This window comes from Gobio gobio (assembly GCF_949357685.1).
Source record: "Gobio gobio genome assembly, chromosome: 10".
NCBI lineage: Eukaryota > Metazoa > Chordata > Actinopteri > Cypriniformes > Gobionidae > Gobio > Gobio gobio.
Window position 1 is genome coordinate 32,542,985 of NC_137116.1, and position 19,895 is coordinate 32,562,879.

General features: G+C 36.5%; 1 protein-coding gene across 6 annotated transcripts in view; it reads left to right on the forward strand.

Moving 5' to 3' along the window:
• Positions 1–19,895, forward strand: part of gapvd1 (GTPase activating protein and VPS9 domains 1) — a 53,646-nt gene that overhangs the window by 12,912 nt on the left and 20,839 nt on the right. For 2 of the 6 annotated variants that reach the window (XM_079826495.1, XM_079826496.1), the window contains exons 2-9: positions 10,554–10,758; positions 12,279–12,546; positions 12,807–13,382; positions 14,888–14,974; positions 16,046–16,180; positions 17,370–17,562; positions 18,998–19,078; positions 19,634–19,788. In XM_079826495.1, coding sequence (XP_079682621.1) covers positions 10,571–10,758; positions 12,279–12,546; positions 12,807–13,382; positions 14,888–14,974; positions 16,046–16,180; positions 17,370–17,562; positions 18,998–19,078; positions 19,634–19,788 — 1,683 coding nt within the window. In that variant the 5' untranslated portion in view covers positions 10,554–10,570. Of the gene's footprint in view, positions 1–10,553; positions 10,759–12,278; positions 12,547–12,806; positions 13,383–14,887; positions 14,975–16,045; positions 16,181–17,369; positions 17,563–18,997; positions 19,079–19,630; positions 19,789–19,895 lie in introns of all 6 variants that reach the window. The other 4 variants (XM_079826497.1, XM_079826499.1, XM_079826498.1 and 1 more) reach the window with 2 other exon arrangements.

The window sequence follows — 19,895 nt, forward strand, 5'->3', positions numbered from 1 at the left end:
AAAAATCTAGATGAACAAAAATGTGACAAAAAATACAATCCATGGAGTTCCGGTCTGGAGATATTTAACTCAGTGAAGAAAGTACACCATTACTTTGTTGGGACTTCTAGGGGTTGTTTTTCTTAATCTAGATTTCTCACAACTTGTGTGCTTTTTGGGCGAGATGGAGTGAACTGCGGCGCTAACGAAGTCTCACACGCGCACACGAGTTTACATTTCGTAGCCGTTCACTGAAGGTCATACCCCCAGAACAAGACGTGTGCTGCTTTTGCAATACTTTTGCATCTTTTGATGCTGGTCGCTATTCACTGCCATTCACTTTTTTGGTTTAAATTCTCCTTTTGTTGTGCTGCTGGTGCATAAAAGAAAGAAGGGCATACAACATTAGAACAACCGCAGGTTGTGTAATTTATGACTTCATTTTCATTTTTGGGTGAACTATCCCTTTAGTAAAGTAATATAAATAAGAGATGCCATTACTATCTTCAACACATAAGTTCAAAATAGAAATACTATTTTAATTTTGCTTTTACTTATTTATTTTAATAATGCATCTTTATCTAGGGGTGGGAATATTAAGGCACTTAACGATTCGATCCGATTCCGATTCTGGGAGTAACGAGCCGATTCCCAAAACGATTCTTAACATAGATTTTTGGTAACTAATTATCCTGCTGTGCAAATACATGAACTTTACATTTTAACCAAGATTGGAGCTAATATGTATTTTGTTTTTAGTTAGAATATCTGTTTGACAGTATTGCCATATTAAAAATGATTATGAAGATTTCTTTCAATGCTTTTATTTTATTAACAAAGTTATAAGATTAACAAGCTCTGAATGAAACATGGTAAGCCATATATACAATTGCAAAGAACAATCGTTAAGAATGAAAAATTGTCACACTTAGTTGTAAATTGAGAACTGTTTAGTTTCTTTAGAACATTTTAACAAAAATTGTCTTTAAAGCTACACTGTGTGATATTTTCCCCCATCTAGTGGTGAACTTGTATATGACCATCCAGTGAATTTTAGTTTCTGTTCTGTTCAATTCCGATTTCGTTTTAACTCCTACGGTGGCCGATTTAGTCCAAGATTAATATGGCTTCCAGTTCGACCTCGTCCACATTCGACACGGTGCCTGTGGGATATTCTGTGCGCAGTGGGATGGTTGGAACTCAACTGGCCTAATTATTCGGCTAGAAAGAACTGCAGCTAATCCAGAGTGAACTTTGATGATAGTAATGTTTATTCAGTCATCCAATTGCAAGGCATAAACAGGTTTGCATGGATATGTACATAAATGTGGTTTCTGTGAGAGAACAAATTAGGATGGTAAATATACATGATAATGACATGACAGAATATACACAGTTAAGAACTGTATAACTCTACTTATAAGTTACATTTGTATAATGTAACCGTAAACCAGAGCTTATTGTACCATATATAGGCGCTAAATGCAGCTGCATTAAAAGGAGCGGAGCTGCCGCCGCTGCTGCTAACAAGCGGTGTCGGATTACAAAAGTGTGTGCGCAGGTTTAGCTCTGTATAACAAGTGTTAATATGCCGATCAGACCTGATACATATTTCCATCAACATACATTACAAGCAAATATTTTCTATAAACGAATAAACATTGTTAATAACTGAATGACTATTCAAATAGGTGAGCATTACGCTATTGTATGTTGACACAAAAATACTTCTGATGTGACATCAACTGAATTACATGATGACACACTCTAAAACACATCCACAATGACAATAACTATTATTACTCACGGAGTTATTAACGCACAGAAATACCACACAAGGAAAAACAGACTTTTGAGGAATAAACAAGCCAGGAAAACTCTGTATAACTGTTACTGGAGCTGCTGAGATGAAAACTCTCTGCGCATGCACCAGACAAGTCTGAACAAGTTGACGCGCACAGTGTTAAAACCGGTTAAAACGCGAAAGGCGAAGCTTGAATTTACGGGTATGTCCCTCTTTGGCTAATGTACTTTCAAGATGGAGGGGCAACATGGCGACCACCGTTAGATCCCATTACCTTATGTATTTTCAATGGCATATTATAAACTTACGAGAATACTTTATTACTTGAAAGAAGTAAATATACATTAATGAGCACATATATTTTTGAAAGAACTAAGTGTTTTTAGCTAAGAATAGACTAAAAAAGTTACACAGTGTAGCTTTAAAAGCAAAAGAAAAAGTTTACTTTGGTTAGAGCCACAAAAAATCTTTCAAGCATAGGCTAATGCAGAAGAAAAACAACTTTAGCGCTCGCTGAGAAGCCAAATTCAGTGTGTGCGCATAACATCTCACATGAGAGAACTTGCCGAGCTGCAACAGTCATGTTAGAGACATTTAACGAATCACTCACCAAAACGAAGTCTTTGTTCAGAATTTTCCATTCGTTTGAAACACTGTGCAGTAGTTCAGCAATATTCGATAAGTCATTCCAAAAATTATGCCACGGATGTTGGAAGGTTTATGTCCCGGCCACCGCATCGGAGATATAGAAGTGTTATTAAGCATTAATGGCAAGGAAAGCGCCTTATAGCCTACTTGAGCACCACTTCTTTATTTTGGCTCAGAATTTCGTTTGTTGGAAATATTAACTTAATTTAGAAGTGCTTTTGAAATTAAAAACTTTGCATTTAATTGGCAAAATACATTTTTTAAATGGAGAGGCAACCGCAGCAAGCGCAGACACCGAGCGGCCAGAGGAATGGAGGAGCGACTGCTGTAAGGCGTTTGAGCAAAACTGCGGAAAAACTGCATAAAACATGCGGCTGTTGAACCCTCTCACCGGGAAAAGTGTCCCCATGGGTGCGACGCCCCTGAGCAGGTCGTAGTTTGTCCATTTTTATCTTAAACCAAGGCAATTCATCAGCATACGAACGTTCGCCTATCAACGGGTTCTGTTTGGCCAGTGGCCGCGCGTGCGCACAGTGGTGAATTGGCCATTTGAATTGAACACAGAATCGATTCTGAATTCATTGCAATCGTTGGATAACGAATTGCGATGCGTCGACCTTTTCTCCCACCCCTATCTTTATCTAAGCAGCAGCAATTTGAGATGTTGCTTGTCAAAGTAATCACGAAATAAATCACAAAGTAATGTGATTTATTTCTTTTTTGTGGATAAAATATCCATCCCTCTCACTGTTCTGTAGTACTGGAGGTTAAATTACAAAATATTTTTGTCATAAAACATTTTTACACAAATATTTTCTTAATGTTTGGAGTTGGTACTAAGAATTCTTATGCTTAAAGCTGATTTTTTTTTTTTTTTGATGGAAAAATACAGTAAAAACTAATATTGCTAAATATTATTGCAATTTAAAATAGCCTGACCGTTTTCTAATTTAAAGAGCACCTATCATGGCATTTTGAAATTTACCTTTCATGTAGTGTGTAACATAGATCTAAGTGAACAAAAACATCCTGAAAAGTTTGAAATATGACAGTGCACCGTATATATAGTTATTTTCTTTCAAAAGTAAGAGTCGACTCTGAGTCATTTTTAAGAATCGTTAGAAGACCGAAGCTTTTTCTCTGACTAGATGACGTCAACTTGTCAAGTTATTTGAATACGATACGCCCACTTATTGCGCTCCAAGACGCCAGTGAAAACTAGAAAACATCATGGCGACGAGACGCTGTGTTCTGAAGTGCGACTCAAAAGCAAACTTTTTTCATCTGCCCAAGGATGAGCATTTGAAGACTAAGTGGCTTGAAGACAAACCATACATTGTCGCGATTGTGTGTTTATTAGTCTTCAAATGTCTGCATGTTTCGCGATCTCAGGAAGCTTTTATTATGGACTTCTATTATGGCACATGGTATCTTCTTCGTCTGTCTGTACCATATATGGACTACATGTGCACAGAGCGCCATCCAGCTGCCAGTATGAATTGAAAACGACACATAAGAGACATCTGCGCATTTTGAGGCAGTATTGAATAAAAAATACTCCTCTGTTTAGAAATTTGACACAGACATATGAGAATCTATCAATATGTCTCCTCATCTGCACACTTTTGAACTAAAAGCCCTGAGGGATGTTGATTTGTCGCGAGTCTTCGTGAGGAGTTTTTTTATGAATGAGATCAGCTGACGCTCCTATTACAATCCAACGGTACCGACGCGGTTTTCATATTCATAACTCCTGACACATATTAACAAATTACTGTCACTATAAGACTTTGATGGGCGTTCCGTTTGCGAAAATATCTGCACAGACTATACCAATCACAACTGACTGGGTCATCGGACCAATCACCGCAGATTAGCGTCACGTAAAGGCGGGGTTTTGAAAAGTGAATCACTAAAGGAATCATTTGAGAATAGCTGTCAAAACAGGTAAAAATAAATGCATATTATAAGAAAACTAAAGTCTTTTTTGTCATTGCAGGCATGCAAAACTGTTGTTGGGGACTTCTAAAACAATATTTGGAACATTTTAAATGCCATAATAGGTGCTCTTTAATGTTTTAAAAAATATTTTAACGTTGAAAACACTTCTGCTTAATATTTTTGTGGAAAACTAGGTCCTCTTGGATTTATTGATGAATAGAAAATTGAAAAAAGAGCTGCAATCATTTGAAATAGTTATTTTGTTATAAATATTTGTATAAGGTCTTTATTAATTGCTTTAAAAAATAAATCTTACTGACCCTAAACTTTTGGATGGTAATGTACATACAAGTATCTTGCTATTACCATCTGATACCATATGGCCATCTAAGCTATGTTTAGATCTTTAGAAATGTAGGCCTAGTTGTTTGCTTTGTGTTTCATAGTTTTTCTTTGGTAAGCTTATTTAATGCTTACTCTCTATAACCTAGCACATGCCTTTTCTATTTATAAGCTTATTGACACTTAAAGCTCGAAAGCCATTACAACTACCTTAAACCTTCTCAGAATAGCAGTAGAACGTAAGAATAGGTGGCCTTTTCCTCTGCCCCCAAGGCTAAATCTTCACATACCACTGCATTCAACCGCAAAACACAGTGAGAACAGTGATGTGCTTTATTTGGCAGGATGACAAGAGGTTGAGCTGATTCAGGAGTGAGTGGTACAAGAGGCCTCCGCGGATGTACGGATATTCCGCTCTGTATTGTGGGCTGCTATACGGATGCGCAGGGGCCCGGCACAATCGGGGGTGTCTCTGGGCTGCTCTTCATCCCACGTTCTCCTGTGTAACTGTGCTTTACAAAGACCTCTTTGTGCCTGAGGAACGGTCCAAGAAATTATTAGAATTTTCTGCATTTCCTCTAGTTTGAATGTTTGCGTGTGCGTGTTTTTGCGTGTGTGCGCGCATATGAGTGAATAGGGCTTGTGTGGGTGCTTTCTGTTTGTCTACATCCCTCCACTGTGTGAGAAAGTGAAGTCAACTAGTGTGACTAGTGCTGAGTTCACATACTAATTTTCTGAAAAACAGTGCTACAGGCAGTTATTTTACTTTGAAATGTGCGTTCCGTGTCAGAATGTATGTTTTTGTTTTGGTCTGTGCGATACCGCATGTTGCCCAATAGTATTTCGCCACCACAGGCTGCCAGTTGGCGGAAAACACAGAGTAATATTCCAATGGAAGCCAGCAAGCAAACTGGGTCAGAGATCACAGATTCTACCCGACCGAAAAAGCCTCGGCATCCATTTAAAAAGCACATTAAAACGTGGATAAATCAACTCATCAACTTACACTGTGTAAGTCTCCTCGCATTCCATTGTCAATTGCGCTCTTTCCTGTTGCGTGTCCTCAAACTGGCAACCCACGTGAGCGTCGAGTCTGGGGAGGAGGGGGCGGGGCCGGGGCCGGGGCAAACAATATTTTTGAATTTGGACTGCAGTATCCATTTCAACCACTAGCAGTCATTCTTACATACAGCACCTTTAATGCACTTTGAGGTAACATGAACAAACAATGAACAGCTGTATTTTTATTAACTAACATTAACAAAGATGAACAAAAACAGTAATACATGTATTTCTCATGGTTAGTTCATGTTAGTTAATACATTAACTAATGTTAACAAATTAAACTTTATTGTTAACTGTTACCACTAACATAAACATGACAATTTTTATTAACTAACATTAACAAAGGTTAATAAATGCTCTAAATATATTTTGCGCAGTGCTAATGTTATTTAATGCATTAACTAATGTTAACAAACAAGACCTTATTGTAAAGTCTTTGCCATTTAAATTGTAGTAATTTTATGTGCTTTTGTGAATTTAAAAAAATGTTTTGGTTCAGCTTTAATCGTAATTCAATTTCAGTTTTAGTAATTTTAGTACTTACATTTTTTTTTCTGTTAGTTGTCAAGGTAACCAAGGTGCCAAATATTAGATTTTTTTCCTAATATTTATATTTTATCATCTTGTTTTCAATTATTAGAAACAATTTTTAATAGTTTTAGGCAACAACACTGATTGATTTACATATTTATTTTTTTATGGTTCTGGAACACTTCACTCTGATTGGTCCTTTCATTGCATGTTTTTGAGTTTAGATTTGCAGTGTTTATTATATGATATTATTGACTGACTGTACATTATCTTTCACTTATGTATTATGGATTTTGTATTTCAGTAACATCAGGAATTTAGTTTGAACTGGGCCCTAAAATACATTGTTGACCAAAAGCAAATAGCATGCATTGCTTTTTTTCAGAATAGTTTGTGCAGTTTGTGGTGAAGGATTCTGTCTAAAAGACAGCATTTTATATGGTCTAGTTCTTTGCGTTGTTGGTCATGATGTTAGTGCATGATTTAACAATGGATTATTAATGGATTTAACTGCTGTAAAATCCTTAATACTCTTAGCTGCATTCGTGTACCAATAGAATGATTTTGGTCAAAGATTATGGCAGAGTGTGTGCATGGCATCTGTTTTGCACGCAAAACCAATAAGCAGAAATGATGCATTTCATGCCTTGCTTCTTTTTACGGCAGTTTCATGGGGTTAAATGAAACGCATCGAAGCTAAGTGCGTAGTTGCCATTGCTGTGTGCTGACTCTGGGTTAAAAAGGTGAAGTAATTAAAAAATACTTTACTTCAGCATGCCCTTTGGACCTTATAAAATTTGTGCAATTTTCTTATGCTGTATGTACGTGTTTATAGTCTCGTAAGTTCCCTGTGCGAAAATTGCTCTATTCTCTCCCGTCTCAGAGGAAATAGAGTAGTCTTCCTGTTTAAGCCTGATTGTTTGTCTTACACAGTTGTATTTGAGCTATTCAGCAGCTCTGTTTATTGACTTTATCTCTAGTGATTTTACTTTCATAATAGGCCTCATGTGCTTTTATCCTATAAGGTTTGTGTAATATTGAGATCTGCTATTATAATGGGGGTGTTTTACTGCAACCATGTTGGGAAAAGTTAAGGTTAGTACATGTAGATGACACTACTCTTCAGAAAGAACCAAACCTGACGCCAGATAAATACTTCTGCTTGCTTCCCAGAAGTAATTATACCTCTTATTCCATTCTGATTTACGGCAATGACTGGTTGGGCTGGGCATATATATACAGTTTGTACGATATATCAATATATTTTTTATAACTGATGAGGCAATACCATTTATATCGATATACAGTAGTTTGATATTACGAGCGCATTTGACAAATAGCAGAGAACACCGAGTGAGCTACTGCGGGGAAAGTGCATAATCCAAATTGTCCTAAACATGAGACATGCCGTATTTAAAAAGAAAAAAAGTAGAAAATACCGGAATATAGGGCTGGGCAATATGGCAAAAAAGAAAACCTTTTTTTTTTTCAGAACGATCTGAAAATTCTTATTGTTGTTTTTTTTTTGTTTAACTTGTCAAATTAAAAAACTTAACTACAATATGTTTCAGGTAACATTCTCTTTTTTAACCATCTGGTTTAAAAAGTTGTATTCCAAGTGCACACATCTGAAGTGATCAACATGGTATGGTATAAATGTAAAACAAATGACTTGTTATATATCTTTGCAGAAAATATGCATGAAATAGGAAGGCAAATATTGTACAAATGTATCTTATTTTTCCTATTGTTTTTATTTTTGGCAGACGCGTTTGGGTGTTGCACTTGTGTCTTGCGTCTTTAGCAGCGTCTTGAAACGGCATTCTAAAAACACGGCGCTCAAGTTCAATATCAAGTCTAATATCTTTGCTTTTTTCCAAGTCCAATGCCTCAACGTTTTTTAACGTGTGAACAGCCGCTTAAGACGTGATGTGTTCTACGTTCATAGAGCTTGTCACACGAGAGCGGTTAATCATGCGCGCCATCATGTTTGGATACAAATGATGTTTCTTCTCTTAACTGTTATCATTGCTATATTGTCAACCTGTCTAAATGTTAAAATTTTTATTCAAACCACGATTTCTTGATTTAAAAATAATACAATTGTGGCAAAACATCAAATTCGAATAATTAGAAAAAAACTGAAAAATCGGCTAGCCCTACCGGAATATATACAGTATATCTCCATTCAGCCAAAAAATACAGAGATTTTTTTTTTGTCCATATCACCCAGTCCTAGTGTGTGACATATCCACACCAGATGTGGCAAGAAAACAATGTTTAATGAAAAATATAAATGTGTTTTTGTCAGTACAAGTAAAAATGAAAAAAAAAAGAACCCTATTCTTCGGCCTGAGAACATTAGCCAAAATAGCTTTTTTTTTTTTTGATGTGACTGAAAATGCACTGTCCATCATACTTTTGTATAGGCATTAGACATGCATTTTATCATAGCTCTTTATACAAATTTTTAGTTTACAAAACCCCTCCAAACTGTTAAACACAGTTTGCTAAAAAATTAGACGTCACATTATATTTGAACACTACGACATATTGAGCGAACTCTCTGTGAAAACTGTTAACCAGGTCAATGCAAAATGTCTAGTTGATTTATTCTAGTCAACTTGATGTATTTTGTCTTGAACAATATACAGTTGACTAGAGTAGACTAACTGTTCTTCTGTCACTCAGAGCCTCTTTTTTAAAAATTCATGTCTAATTAATTATGGCTTCTCCAACTGAAGTCTATTGTGTTTTGATCAGTATTCATTGTCTCTGTTGAAAACAGTTGCTCAAGTTTGTCAGTTTCCCATCAGGGTGGGTGGTAGGCTATTACCAAAAACTTCATGGTAACTGTGTGCAATTAATTTTGAAGAAAAATTTGTGTTACTTATTTTTTCAATAGCTTAGTGAATTAATGTTCATAAATGAAAAGTTCATCTCATTTTATTTTCTTTATTTGAAAATACTTGATGTATGCAAACTCCAAGGTACGATTATTTATGACATGAATTAAAAAATCTGTCATCAAATAAAATACAGCTTCACATTAAGTAATGCTTGAGTTAACAAAAGACTCAAAAGAATATATTATAAATATGATGTCTGCCAAAGCATGGTATACCGCTCAGCTTTTGTTACTCATAGTTTGCCCATCTCTTCTATTGAATTGTCAACTCAACCTCGGATAAAAATTAATTTAGTTTTTTTTTTCTGGTGAAAGAAATACACAAATGAAGATATTAAATGCCATGATGAATGTTTATTTACTGAGTAATTCACTGTTTTTTTCTTTTCTTCAAAATGACAATTTTCAGAATATTTGATGCCAAATGACTTTAAAAATGACTTTAGAAAGATGGAAGCATCATTGTCTTTTAGTTAAATCTGTTAACTTAAGCAATCTTTGTTGCATTAGGCTATATGCCAAAAATGGAAAAAACGCACTACTTGTGTGTTTTTTTTTGCCTCAAGTTTGCTTGCCTGTAACTCAAGAAGTATTAGAGAGAATTTAATATCCTTTTAGATTCAGGTTCTTAACAAACTTTTCTTTTCGTATCTTCATTTTGAAGGCCCTATATGGTTCAATCCCAGAGATATGTGGATCACATTTCATACAGCTGATACTTGTGTTTTAAAGAGTTATGTCTGAAGAACAAATAACACTGAAACTAGAAATGTACCTTGTTTCTCTCTATCAAAATAATTGCTTACAATATACCTCTCTGCGTGCAAAATATATACATTTTATCTGAACTTTACACGTCTGTAACTCAAGAAGTGTTAAGGAAATCTTAATATAAGTTTAGATTCTTGTTCCTATAAAATGTTTTTGTATCTTTTGTATTTAATCTTAATTTTTTGGCCACATATGGGCATATTTAACTAATAGACCCACCAATCTCTGTGTAAAAATAAAATAATGATGCTACCATCTTTCTAAAGTAATTTTTACCCCCCCTATAATTTGGCTCCAAATCTCATGTGAAAATGTGTCATTTTGATCTTCCTCTACACAACTGTGAATTACTCGTTAAATATACAGCCATTACATTTAATATTTTGGCTTTCATCACTATTTGTGTTTTGTCTTTTTTTAGGAAAAAAAATTGAGCTGGGGAAGTTTCCGAAATTTGCTTGATTAGACATGGAATGACCCATTTACATTATATTCAGTTGGCATTATCCTTTTGTAGTACTCTTGCAATGCTACAACTTTACTTGTTTTGCTGTCTATCTGCAGCGCCGTGGCTGAGCTGAATGATGGTGAAGCCAGACATTCACACTCTGGCCCACCACCTGAAGCAGGAACGGCTGTACGTGGCATCAGAGAAGCAGCTCATCCAGCGCCTCAACAATGAAGTGCTGAAGACAGCAGAGAGGCTCTACCGCGCAGCCTGGATTGCCAAACAACAAAGGATCAACCTCGACCGCCTCATCCTAACCAGGTGACTGCATTCCAGACCAGTAAAACCAGGAGACTCTCCTTGTGATTTTCTTTCATAACTCATTACCTGATTAACTGATCCGGAAGAATCACTAAGATCACATTGCAGATTATCTCAGTGGTTGAGGCTGGGGAAAGAGCCAAATGAGTAGTCTAGCGTGACAAATTCTGGCATCTGATTGACTAATACTTTCTTTTATGTCTTTCATCATTTTAGACTTGGTTACAAAAAGTTCACAAAAAATGAGAAAAAAAAAGTTTGGGCATCTATACTCACCCTAATATTGTTCTAAATTCGTATGAGTTTCTTTTTTTTGTGGAAAAAATTTAAAAAATGTTTCTGGATGTTCTTGGTTTCCCATTTACTTTCATTATATTGAGGAAGAGTGGCCTGTACATTCTCTAGTAGTTCTACTTTTGTTTTACATGGAAGAAAGTACGTCACACGGGTTTGGAAAATCATGAGTGTGAGTAAATGACGACTCACTCTTCAAAGAAAAAAAAAAGAAATCTATTGATTTTTACTGGTTTAGCTTATTATTTTAATGCTTATAGAGTTCGACAATAAGGACTGCCTGATGGCCCGTGGACAGCGTGAAAGACGTGACACAAAAGTTTATCATTTGCATGTGTTTTTAAGCCTTGCCAGTTTAAATCTTCAAGCGCAATAGTATGTGAAAGAGAACTCAATTTGAAGTTTAATGCGATCATACTCAATCATACTTCAGTGCACGTGAGTTCTCTTTCACATCTTCTTGCACTTGAACAGACAAATTCACACAAAATTGTCAAAATGCCTGTCTTGGACAATATCCTCATAAACACAGTCGGTTATTTCTTACGTGAACGTAAACAGTTGAGAAATAAAATGCATGTGTAACATTATATTCGATCCAGGCATTAGGTCTTAAAGTGACAGCAGCCTAATATAGCCGCTGCTGTCAAACAACAAAGGTCAAAGAAAAAGATCACTCACTGCTCTTGGCTGAATAACTTTTTTTAACTTTAATAAGGTTTAATCTATATTTAATTTATACAGTGACAACTTCATTAACTTTATTATGAAGTTTCTATGACGTTTTTATGTTCTCCTGAAAGTAAAATAATCCACTGTAAACTTATATAAAGGTCCAGTCATGAAAAAAGAAAAACATATGTGATATACCGTGAAACCACCAGAATCATACCAAAAATACAGTGATACAAATTTTTGGTCATACTACGCCCAGCTCTACCATCATTTATAGTACATTGCAGCACACTATCAAATTATTAAATCTCCTGTCTTGGATGCTAGAAAGTCCAACATTCAATGTAGTTCAGGGTGGTCCTTTCAGTGGGGATTTTGTAAATCTTCAACAGGGATATATTGAATTGTTGTAACCAACCAGCAGATAGTCTAGATATTTCTTTATCTGAAATGTTTTTGCACATTCATTCCAATGCATCTCCAGCGTGATCAGATTTAATCACACTGTTTTCTGCAATCCACTTCTCTGAATGTGTCTCTTTCCTTTCCAGTGTTGAGGCCTCTCCTGCGGAATGCTGTCAGCATGCCAAGTTTCTGGAGGACACACAGTTTGTGGATGGTTATAAGACTCTGGGCTTTCAGGAGAGCATCTACGGGGAGTTCTTGGGCCGGTTGAGGGAGAACCCGCGATTGGTGGCATCCTGTCTGGTGGCAGGAGAGAGACTCAATCATGAGCACACGCAGGGGGTCATACACACAGTCTTCACCTCACTCTATGGAAACTGCATCATGCAAGAGGATGAAAGCTACCTGCTGCAGGTACATTGGATATACATGTGTGTAGTGATAGAAATCTGCAGTTGTACCAAAGGACTTATTAGCCATTATTAGTCATTAGCCATTACTTTTGAATATATATATTTTTAATAATATATTATTATATATTTATTATATATAATATATATTATTTTTTTTATGTGTATGTATTTATTTATTTTTAATTGTATTTTTTTCACTATATACTTCAACTATATACTTTATATACTGTAACTCTATTTGTGCTGTCCTATTCTGACCAGGTGCTGCGTTATTTGGTGGAATTTGAACTAAAGGAGAGTGACAACCCTCGCCGCCTGTTACGGCGAGGCACGTGTGCCTTCAGCATCCTCTTCAAACTCTTCTCCGAGGGTCTGTTTTCAGCTAAGCTTTTTCTCACTGCTACCCTTCACGAGCCCATCATGCAGCTGCTGGTGGAGGACGAGGACCATCTAGAGACAGATCCAGCCAAACTGATAGAGCGATTTACCCCGACCCAGCAGGAGCGCCTGTTTGGGGAGAAAGGCACAGATGAGTACCGCAGAAAAGTTCAGGCAGAGGTGGAGGCCAATGAGGCCAAGCTCGTGGCCCTGGTCAACACCTTTATTGGCTACCTGAAGCAGAACACCTATTGCTTCCCACAGAGTCTGCGTTGGATTTTGTCTCAGATGTATAAGACGCTGGCACGGGTGGAGAGGTTAGAGGTCGGGGAGGTGAGGACGATGCTCACCGACTTGCTGCTCACCTGCTTCATCTGTCCAGCCATTGTCAACCCTGAACAGTACGGCATCATCTCGGATGCACCCATCAATGAGGTGGCTCGTTTCAACCTCATGCAGGTAGAGGATAATCGTGTTGCATCATTATGAGTATATCACAAAACAAATTTAATGTAATTACTCGCCATTGGCTAGTACATTTATGATCTTTGTAAAATGGCACAGCTTTTTAAATATTTGAATATACACTCTTAACATCAGTCAATCTAGCATTATATTATGATAATCAAGCACTTTAGTAATTAGAACTAAAACGTGGTAACCATGTATGAATGCATATGTAATCTTAGCTGAACTTAGGACTGTTGGTGGTGCTTAAGATATTGTTAGCCATTCAGTGTTTCTGTAAAAAAAAGAAGATAATAGTAATTATTATTAAAAGATAGCAATACTACTACTAATTCTTCTACTAATAATATACAGCACACTAAAGATTGAGCTCCTGGGTTCATAATTACTAATCAGGTTGTCTGCATTCGCTCAAACTGATTTGCTGAACTCAAAATAGAGACGGAATAGATGAGCGCCAGCCAATGAGATTGCCGTTTGCGCTGAGAAACTGGCATTTCTTCTGCTTAAAAGCTAAAATAATTCTAAATGACCTTATTTTGACAGGAAAATACAACAGAGAATATTGGTTACGTGTAGTGCATTGATTCTGCATGGTATGTGAGACTCACTGGCTCTCGCGCTCTCTTTGCATGTGTGAAAGAAACACAGCGCTCTCAGCAAAGCCACAGCGTGGCATGCGCCTTTACACTAGTTTACAGTACGTCACACAGGTACGCAGCGCATCTATTGAGTTGAATTGAAATGGTACAGATCGCTTGACAGAGAGCAAAACTCTCAAGTGATCAGTCAGAGTGTTCAGCGAGTAAAAATAAATCTATACTAAACTTATAATTAGCCTCTAACACACACACACTGGCGAGTAAAATCTAAGCATTAATTAGCCAATGGCTAATGATAAACATTTATTTAGTCACCCAGAGTGAAGATTTAGTCACATATGCGAGTGATTTATTTGCATTGTAGAGGGTTGACAGTATAACCGTATTGCAGATTAGAATTTACACATTCACAACACCTGCTTTTGAATGATATTTAGGTATATGGTATTTAAAAACAAAACATTGTACCAAACCAGCATGTTAGACACTGGAATAATAATGCTGTAAATTCAGCCTTGACATCACAGGTATAAATTACTTTATGTATTTATGTATGTATTAAAATAGAAAAGTTATTTTAAGTTGGAATAATATTTTACAATATTACAATTTTTTGCTGTATTTTTGATTAAATAAATGCAGCGGGGGTGAGCGTTAGAGACTTCTTTCAAAAACATAATAAATCTTACTGACTAGGATAAAAAAATGTGTTTTACTGTGAGGCTGTAGATTCAGTGACAGTGCTAGAAACCTGGTTTAAGTTGATTTTTTTTTTTTAACAATAAAATGCTTGTTAAATATTTAGTATATACAAGTAAATACAAGTATTTGTGATTCATGTCTGTCTGTGTTATGAATGTATTTGGAAAAATAAAATCTAATTTGATGATTTAGGTGGGGCAGTTATTGCAACAATTAGCCATGTCTGATGCAGATGATGGAGATCCTCGACGTAAAAGCAGTTTATCAAAGTTTGATAAGGTAAGAATTCCAAAATGATGAAGCTTCCTTGTCTCTGATTCTGAAACTATATATATTTCGCATATTGCACGCGTACTGGCCAGTTTACATTATAATGTATGTATTACATTATAATGACTTGTATGTATTAAAGGTCCCGTTTTTCGTGTTTTTTTTGAAGCTTTGATTGTGTTTACAGTGTGCAATATAACATGTGTTAATGTTGCATGTGTAAAAAAACACAGTATTTTTCACACAATTTACTTATCTGTATACCGCTGTTTTCACTGTCCTCAAAACGGCCTGAGAATTTCCTCGTTCTATGAAGTCCCTCCTTCAGAAATACGTAACGAGTTCTGATTGTGCCAGCGGTTCCCGTGTTGTGATTCGACAGCAGCTTAGCACACGCAGAGCGCACGTTACCGGAAAGGTCACGCCTCTTACCATAACGGGGAGATGAACGCGCTCAAACTACAGCCCCTGAAGGCCAAACAAAGGTGATTTGACTCCGGGATGAAAATAACAGCGTCTGATGGCAACAAACGCAACAGAACCGAACCGAACGCAACACTCCCTCTTCTCCACGAGGGAGCAACAAGACCACGCCCCCTTTTTCGCGTATTCTTGTGGGCGGAGGTTAGTCAACAAACTGGTCTACTGACGTAATTAAAGCAGGAAATACCAGGATGTAGTCCAAACCGGCCGTTCGCTGTAGGCTTTGAAAGGGAACTTCTGTTAAATAAAATATCTCGCTTGGCATTGAACTTTGAGCTTTATAATTTTACAGGTATTATTTATGCTCTAACAGCAACATTACACACTAACTAAAGTTTGAAAAATAGGATCACGAAGAACAGGACCTTTACAAGTGTCAAAACACTTTCAAAAAGGTGATTTGCTCTAATTTGATCGCTAGATATCAACGTTCATACCCAAACTATAAACTTTTGTCTGTGTTACACAAATAGTATGAGTAGTGCAGTGCTAGTACACTATTTCAAACATAATCAGAAAATGTTAAATGGTTCATTAATATGTTTCAAGTCTTTTTTGTGGATTGACTAATTGCAGTTAATATTTTGGTCTTTTCAGACATGTGTTGCTGCCTTTTTGGATGTCGTCATTGGTGGAAGAGCTGTCGAGGCTCCACCCATGTCGTCAATGAATTTACTGGAGGGCCTGTCACGGACGGTGGTTTTCATGACTCATAATCAGCTTTTAGCTCTGGTATGTAATGAAGAAAAAGACGTGTTGAAGGAAGTTAACGTCAGATGACTTTTATGATTACATCATCAAAAGTACAAATGAGCGAAATGGGCTGTTCACATGGTTGCAATGGAATCATATTCCTCTAAAATACAGTCTGCAGTTTTGTAACTGACTTATTATATAAGACTTATGCAGTTTCACATCCTTTTCTTGGCTAATATGTTACGACTTCCAAAAAAGGTTTGACATTTTTGTGAACAGCCTCTGTTCTCTGTTCTAAAAAGAATCTTTTTAGTTTAGCAGACATAAGAGTATCCTAAACATTGTCATATTCACAATCATGTCCCCTGACCTGCATGTAAATAAGCACACTCGAACATTAACACTTACAGATCGGTTGCACAGTGGATTGCTGTGGACTGTTGGACTATATGCCTGTGGCTAGCTTATGATAATGATATGGAAATAAAGCAAATCATTTATTGACGTCTAAAGCCACTTTTTTGTAGTGTCAATTAAAAGATTTTAGATTATTGTAGCAGATGAGTAAAGCATTGAATTGTCTTCTTTTGAGAGCTTTTACGTGATGTGCAATAATTTGCAGTTAATTTAATCACAGGGTCGTGTAACTAATTTAAAATAATCACTTTTTTATTCATTTGACAGCCCTAATCACAGTACAGTACTTTTACTCTACTCTCACATGAGACTCAGATCAATGAAATATGAATTGTTCTGTTGAGCTTTAAAAGAAGGTAAAGCAGACAGGCCCAAACCCGTCATGTCAATAAAGCAGTAACAGTCAAGCTGCATACCTTTACAGTCATAATGCTTTAGCTCTTCCTGCCCAACCCTGCCAAGAGCCAATAACCCTCCATTTCCCTGTTTTTCTTCTCAGCATGAGCAGCAAGATGTTCATCATCACACTGTCATTTACAGAGCCAATTAGGCCGACTCCTATGTTGTTATTGCATTAGACTCACTGTTTGAAATTCACTAATGATGATAGCTGAATAATGAGGCCCACCTGCATTAATTACCAGCACTGATTAAGAGTGAGTTAAAAAATTACCCGAAGACATAAAGAAAGCTCACCGTAAATCCTTATTTCACTGGATATTGATGCAAAGAAATAATCGGATGGCAATTTATTGTGATTGTTTGCACCAAATCAAAAATGTCTCTTAAACCTCATTTCTGTGTTCAGGTGGACTTTGTGCGTAGTGTCACTGCAGGTGATCAGCTCCGAGAAGAAGACCACCTGGCTCTGGAAACCCTAATAGCCAATGTACCTCAGTCCCGCACGACAAAGAGCAACAGTCTGGAGCTCACACCCTCTAACACGCCCCAGCTCTCCCCAGCTACCACACCCGCCAACAAGAAGAACAGACTCCCCATTGGTATTCCTTCTACATTAAATTTACTGCATGTTGGTTGCTGCAGATATTTTGAAGTCTAACCCTCCGATTACAGAAAGTGCAGTCCACTATAATATGATTCAAGAATAAATTACTCTTTCGAGCTGGTTCTTTTAATAAATTGTCCAAAAATTTTATTTAAGGAACCTATTGAATGAATATACTGAGTCTGACTCACTTATTGAACTATACTGTACGTAGGATTACTTTCAGTGATGTTCATATTGAAAGCAAGTTTTGTGTACTTAAGGATGTGAAACTTAAATCTTAAACTGGTTGTTCATATGACAGTTTGTAGGTTGATACGCACTTGTTTTTTGTAATAAATTATATTGTATTACTATTAGATGATGTTAAATAATTTGATGATAATTGAAAAAAGATAATTAATAATAATAAAGTATTATTATTAATAATACAGTGTATATAAAGACACACTTGGGTTTTGTTACAAATTATATTAATAATTATTATTTGTTGTTGTTGTTTTATAATAATAATAATAATAATAATAATAATAATAATAATAATAATGTATATTTTTTTAATTCAACATCCCATGCATCCTTCACAGAAAAAACTAATCTCAAAAAAAGCCCTGAGAAATGTTAATTTTAAAATAATACATTTATTTAATTCAATATAAAAATGCATTTCATTCAATAAAAAAACATTGTGTGATTTTTACAAAATTGCTGATTTTACCTAATATTTGTGACCATGGACCACAATATTTGAAAACAATATTTGATACAACTATTTGAAAATCTGGAATCTGAGGGTGCAAAAAAAAAAAAAATCTAAATATTGAGAAAATCGCCTTTAAAGTTGTCCAAATAAATTAATTTGTCGCTTAAACCTCATTTCTGTGTTCAGGTGGACTTTGTGCGTAGTGTCACTGCAGGTGATCAGCTCAGCTGCATATTACTACTAATAATACTTTTATTTATATATATATATATATATACACGTTAGGAAATGTACAAAATATCTTCTTGGAACATGATCTTTACTTAATATCCTAATGATTTTTGGCATAAATTTGACCCATACAACTGTGGCTATAGCCACAATTATACCCGTGAGACTTATGACATGAGGGTCACATTTGTGGGTTTTTTTTTTGTTGCATTGAGCATAGCACTGTTATCTTAGCAATATTCTAATCTGTTTAAAATATATTAAAATCAATTTTGAGCATAGGAGTCATAAGCATGTTGGAACAGAGCTGATCTCTCTTCTGTGCAACCGACCAGACATGGACATTAGTTGATGGTCTGCTGTTCATTTACTAGTGTTTGTTCTTACACTCATTTACTGATCTTTTACACACTGTGTATCTCATCCACAAACTCTCTGATTTCCCCCTTCTGTCTTTTCCACCTTTTTTTCTTGCTTTGCTGCCAATGATCATCAGGACAACAGTTGGCAGCCATAACGTGTTGGGAGCCCTCTGCCACTGCCCTGTCCGCTCATATACCCTTAGTAACCCCGTTTGGTGGGTAACACTGCTGCTCTGCCGTGACCAACATGTACAAATACCCCTGTCCACACACCTCTTCTCACCGCTTCACCCATGCTTTGACAGTGCTCACTGTGTCTGCCGTGTGTGTCCCTGCTATTCATTTCAGTTCTCGCCGTAACCCATCCGGCTGCGTTACTTGCCCCTAGCGATGTAAATGTAGTTGTAGTTGCTCAGACAAGCAGGACTGTTTATGAGTGTCATACATTTTGTAAGATGTACCTGAAGCTTTTTCCACCACATTTCACAATAGCTGTTTTCTTCAGTTGATTTTTTTACCGATCCTGTGCAAAAAGTTTCTCAAAAAAGAAATACAAAAAAGAGGTTTTATCATTCATAAAAAAGGGACATTCCAAATTGTCTAAGCACTTGAATGTGTTATTTTTGCCATTTATGTTTGGAGATGTTTTGGAGCATTTGTGAGTGCTAGTGCTCTTGAGGCTTTTTAGGCTTCTGCTAACAGTTTTAGCCGCCTTGCTTTCCTCTAACCCTAACAGTTTGTCTCCATTCCCCTTCTTCCTCACCCAGCAGGCTCTCGCAGCCGAAGCCGATCCAACATGGCCCAGGAGGGTGAGACTGAAGCTAGCTCCCAGGAGTCTCTGCAGGAGGTCACGCCTGAGGAAGTGCTAGTCATCTCTTTCGGAAACTCACCACAGACCATACCTGGGATGATGTCAGAAAACGAGGTCTGAAGCCTTAGTCATGTCATATGCTGTGGCATTCAAGTTTTATAGTAGTTAACAAGCACTGGTGATTATATAGATAGTGATATCGGTATGTGACTGCTGTGTCT